At 39.5% G+C, this 5,310-nt stretch overlaps 1 protein-coding gene across 1 annotated transcript; it reads left to right on the plus strand.

Annotated features, from left to right (window-relative positions):
• The first annotated feature begins 328 nt into the window (after positions 1-328).
• On the plus strand, positions 329-2,785 carry LOC147274397 (B3 domain-containing transcription factor NGA3-like). The gene has a single exon (XM_086228433.1). The coding sequence runs from the start codon at positions 798-800 to the stop codon at positions 2,193-2,195; it is 1,398 nt and encodes a 465-aa protein (XP_086084559.1). The 5' UTR covers positions 329-797; the 3' UTR covers positions 2,196-2,785.
• The last annotated feature ends 2,525 nt before the right edge of the window (positions 2,786-5,310 follow it).

The raw sequence follows: 5,310 nt of genomic DNA on the forward strand, positions 1-5,310 counted from the left end.
CATATCGCGCAGATAACATTAAAAAATAATACTACAGGTAGAAATTAATTAAAAGAAAATAAAAATAACATGAAAATACCACCCAGGATGATGACAGGGACAAGCTCACATGAGCCCAACCAGATAATACATGAGGTCCCTACGTATATAATTTCTGAGAATTTATTGAAGAGTAGGAAATAAGAAAATAAAAAAAATAAAAATCCATGCCTAACTTGAGAAGGTTCCAGGGAGGCAGCTCCTCCTAGTTGTAAGAAAGAAAAATCACACACACACTCATAAACACACAAAGTGGTCACATTATAAAGCTAGCTAGCCCTTAATTTCTCTTTCTTTTCTTTGTTAATATTTTTCTCTCTCTCAAAGCCCAAGGTCAACAATAAGAGGAACTTTGCACTCTTTTGAAACGTCCATGGGGTGGTGGTGTTTGAGTCTGAGTCGTCTGAGTCGTTCGAGTGAGTCATCTTCCTGGTCAAATAAGAATGCACCCACCGTCATTGTATTGAGAGCTACCCTTCTGCCTTGTGCTTCTTAATTTTCAGCTGCTTCCTCACACTCACAGAATTCATTCCCATCACAAAATCTCAACCCTAGAAAAACCCAAAAAGAAAATTTTGCAAAATAATAATAAAAAAAAAAAAAAAAAGAGGAAAGAAGAAGGAAACAAAAGATAGCTAGCACTGCCGTGTTGCTTTTACACCCCAAAGCCACAATTTTTCCACAATTTTTTTTGTTTCCTCAGATCTTGAAGATCCAGCAATCAAGGGTTGCAGCAGGTGAGTTTTGGAGTTTGGATCATGAATTTGGGATCAGCATCTAGAGATATGGGTGGGTTTTCTTCGACTGAGGATGAACAACAGCAACAACAGCAACAACAACAGCAACAACAACAGCAACAACAACAACAACAACAACAACAACAACAACACATGGTGATGATGAGAGGTAAGCATCCTTTCTCCTCTTATTCTTCATCCCCGTCGTCGTCTTCTTCTTCTCCTCAGTACACCAACAGTACGACGGCCTCTCTGGTCCCAAGCGTCGCCGCCACCACAAGCCCCAGCTGGTACCACGACGGCGGCGGCCCAGACACAAGGCTGGAGCTGATGGACTCGTCCCCGCGAAACGCAATCGAAGAAGAGCCGGAGAGTGCTCCGATAGAGAGGGAGCACATGTTCGACAAAGTGGTGACTCCCAGCGACGTGGGGAAGCTGAACCGCCTTGTAATTCCCAAGCAGCACGCCGAGAAGTTCTTCCCGCTCGACTCCTCCGCCAACGAGAAGGGCCTCCTCCTCAATTTCGAGGACCGCAGCGGCAAGCCCTGGCGCTTCCGCTACTCCTACTGGAACAGCAGCCAGAGCTACGTCATGACCAAGGGCTGGAGCCGCTTCGTCAAGGAGAAAAAGCTCGACGCCGGCGACATCGTCTCCTTCCAGCGTGGCCTTGGCGACCTCGGCAAGGACCACCTCTACATTGACTGGCGCCGCCGCCCCGACGCCCCCGAACCCGCAACCCATCACCACCACCCATTTCATCACCACCACCCGAATTTCCCGATTCCTCCGCCGCCGCCGCCGCACCATCATTTGTCATTCCACCCGGCCACCCGGCCTATCAATCCGTGGAGCCCGTTGCTAATGAGGCCGACCGGACTGCCCGGGCGGGACCACTTGCACTTGTCGCAGCACCAGCAGATGAATTACAGCCTGAACATTCACCACCCCTATCGAAATAGCGGTGGTGGAGAGGTTGGGGGCGGTTCTTATGGCTACGGTAATGTGGTGAACCCGGTCTGCTCCGGACCGGTTTATTATCTGAGATCGGGTAGTGGTGCAAGCCCACAATTCCAACACGAACATCCTCAACAAGTACAGGCGGGTCGGGTGGAGCCGATGGTGTTGGAGTCGGTGCCAGTGGTTCAAGGGAAGGCGGCAGCGAAGAGGCTGAGGCTGTTCGGGGTGAACATGGAGTGCCCGATTTCGGAGTCGGACGAGGAGTGTGACATATTGTCGTCAACCACAATAGCTGCAGCCCAACCAGCACTGCAATTAAGGCTCTACGACGGCACGCCACTGCAGCATCAGCAGCAGCAGCAACCCATGAGCAGCAGTAGCAGTAGCACACTCATCACCACCGACTTTCTCAACAGAGGCAAGGCTTCCGCACCCTCCATGTCCTTGGATTTTGACATGTGACAAATTCCATCCATCCATCACATTGCAAATAAAGATCCGCATTAACAAGTGATCGAGCTAGCTAGCAAGACTGCTAAATCAATTACTATTACTATTCGCAATGGCGCCAAAGTTGATTTTCGCCAGTTGGGTCGGTCCATCGATCTTCGGTACACAAGGAGTACACACAAGGAGTACAAGGTTTGGGGTTTTTGAACAACATGATCGATCAAGTAGCTAAAGCTACGCTAAGAGAAAATATTGGCATTTAGCACCATATATTATCCAACTGTCTTCTTCTTCTTCTTCTTCTTCTTCTTCTTGGTCTTCGATCTTTATATTAATAGTTTAACTTTTAATTTGATCATGTGTATAAATTATATTTTAAATTTATATAGAGCTAGATAGAGAGAGATAGATAGTCAAGTGAAGTGAAGTCAGTACTCAGTTATATTCTATGATGAAGAAGAGACATACAGATCCATCATATCATTACCGAAGATTTCATGCTTTCTTTTTGTAGGCTCGCTCTCTGCTTATTAATTTGTATCCAAGCCATGCCTCTGGCTAATTCTCACTGAATTTCTTAATTTCCAATTATCTTTTTATATATTTTTTTTTCTTTGGCCACCGACCTATATATATCTCTCTTCTTCTTCTTCTTCTTCTGATCTCTCTCTCTCTCTCTCTCTCCCCAATATTGTTGTTATTAAGTAATTAATGGCATGGAAACAACAGCTTTGCTGACGGCTCAGGGGCTCTGATGAGTATATGTGAAGTGTGCTATATATATATATATATATATATATATAGCTATCTGATGTAATTGCATTTTTGTATTTTACCTTTGGTACGTTGTTGTTCTTATCGCTGCTAATCCTTGGGCACACCTTCCCTCGCAGGTTTTCCAAGACAGACCTCCAGAGCTGTTTAAATACAAGGTAGGAGGAATATGTACGTATATTATTCCTTAATTTCAACTTAAAATCAATTCATTCCTCTTCATTCTTATTGTTTTCCTCATTAATTCTTGCCACCTTCTTTTGCTTCAATAGTATTTTTTTTCATTCAACTCTATTAAATCCTACAACAAACTACTTGCAGAAATTATTCCCTTTAATTTGTTGGATTAATCACCCTTGTACGTGCACTAGACTGTTGATCTCTTAATTTGTCTATCCAATTGCATCTTCCTTTGCTATTGATTACTTACCCAGATTTAATTTAATGAACAAATTAAATGTATATGTGCATAGTACAAATGTAGTGCATGTCCTATATTCTTTGAATTTATCACTTTCACAACCATATTTTTTTCTTGTAACATCAACAACGTACAATAAGACTAGGAAAGTACTAGCTAAGAGTGTAATGCATGTATTTATGATTGTAAAGTTTTAATGACTGTTATGCATGCTCTAGTTTTCGAGCTTATCATGCATTTAAGATTTGAACAAAACATTATTTCATCGAACTGATCGATCTCTCAAATTTTCCAATTAATTAATCTTTTACATCTAGCTAGCTATATATCGATCATATACAATATATCTTTCATTATGATCATAATGATATTTAAAATATAAATGCATTATGCATATATATATATATATATATTAACCTTGCAAATCCATAATCATGATTAATTGATGATCGAGGTTCTTTCAATTTGCCACCAAAGTTATAATTATGATCACCTCATCTACTGTTGTAATGTGGATGACGATTTTTCCATAGAATCTCATTTTCCATATATATATATATATATATATATGTTAGTAAACCTAATACCTTTTATTTGCTACAACCTGAAGTTATCTAGATCTGCCATTCATGCATCTTAGCATATTTCCCACTAGCTTTGACTGAATTTATGAGTTGAATTTTGCCTTGCATGATTTGTTTCACTATTCTCATCATAACCTATAGGGTTGCACTTGCTTTGGAAAATGCCACTACTTCGTATTAATTTATCTGTTGATCGAAAAACAAAAATCTATTGTACATTGTCCCTATTATGTAGTTTATATAAATGATTTTTTGTTGTTGTTTTGTTTTCGATCAGCTAGAAAAGAGAACCAACCTAGCTACTTCCAAAATGGGGCTCATCCGCTCATATATGTTTGAGACATGCATAACTTCCTTAAAATTTAAGAGGCACAAACATATTCCATAAAGGTGGTAATTTTCCCCTATCTGTCTAGTCTTAATTTTGGGTTGGCTACTTCAAATTAATGTTATGCGCGCGTTTCAAAGCTGTTCTTGTTAATGTCTGACTTATTTCCTTTAATACATCTGGATCAGTACACGTACTATATATTTGTTGTTCTTCTCATCTAATTGCTTCAAGGGATCATATATACGTAATACGTATATAGTGTGTTGATGAATTGTCATATAAGTTTTAGACCTGTCCAAAAGTTTTGTAATTAGTTAAATTTTCTTGTGGTTTTTGGGCCTAACGGCCCCCATTACACAAAATTATCATATAATTTTCAAAATATGATTAAATTGAAGAATGCAACTTCAGGAAAGTAACAAGCCATGTTTGTATGCATACATCAATAATATTAAACCATCGAACAGATTCCACAAGAGTAGATATATTAATTAAAAACTTGGTACATCATATATGTATGCTAATTTTCCATTGCCCAAGATCACAAGATCGAGTTGTGCTCTTACTCTTACAACCAATTATGAGAGCTAGCAGTGACTATGAATTGTGCTCTTACTCTTACCTATTAGCTACATTATAATTTATCGAAAAGAACAAGTGCAGTTAGTGACATATAGTTCAGTCTAGAAAGGGAAACAATTTGACAAAACCCTTAATTTCACTATTTTTTTTTTCCTGAAAAAAGCCTAGAGATTCTTGGTAAGTTGCAGGCTACTATATATATACACAAGTCACAAGTTGTAGTGAAACAAAAGGCATATATATGTAACTCTGAAAATTGAGTTAGTAGGTTTAACATGTCCTTATATAAATTTCAGTGATAACTAATTTGCTCACATGCATATTCTTAATTAATCTTATTTTTCTAGGCTAATAGGCCCTATATCTTCTACCAAATAAGAATGCCCCTTTATATAATTTCGGACCATTGGAATCTGTAGTTAGCACTTGAGCACA

This window comes from Dryas octopetala, chromosome 9 (assembly GCF_963921425.1).
Source record: "Dryas octopetala chromosome 9, drDryOcto1.1, whole genome shotgun sequence".
In the NCBI taxonomy this organism is placed as follows: Eukaryota; Viridiplantae; Streptophyta; class Magnoliopsida; order Rosales; family Rosaceae; genus Dryas; species Dryas octopetala.

Excerpts from the sequence above, each read along its gene's own strand:
- LOC147274397 (XM_086228433.1), top strand. The coding sequence starts at position 798 with ATGAATTTGGGATCAGCATCTAGAGATATGGGTGGGTTTTCTTCGACT.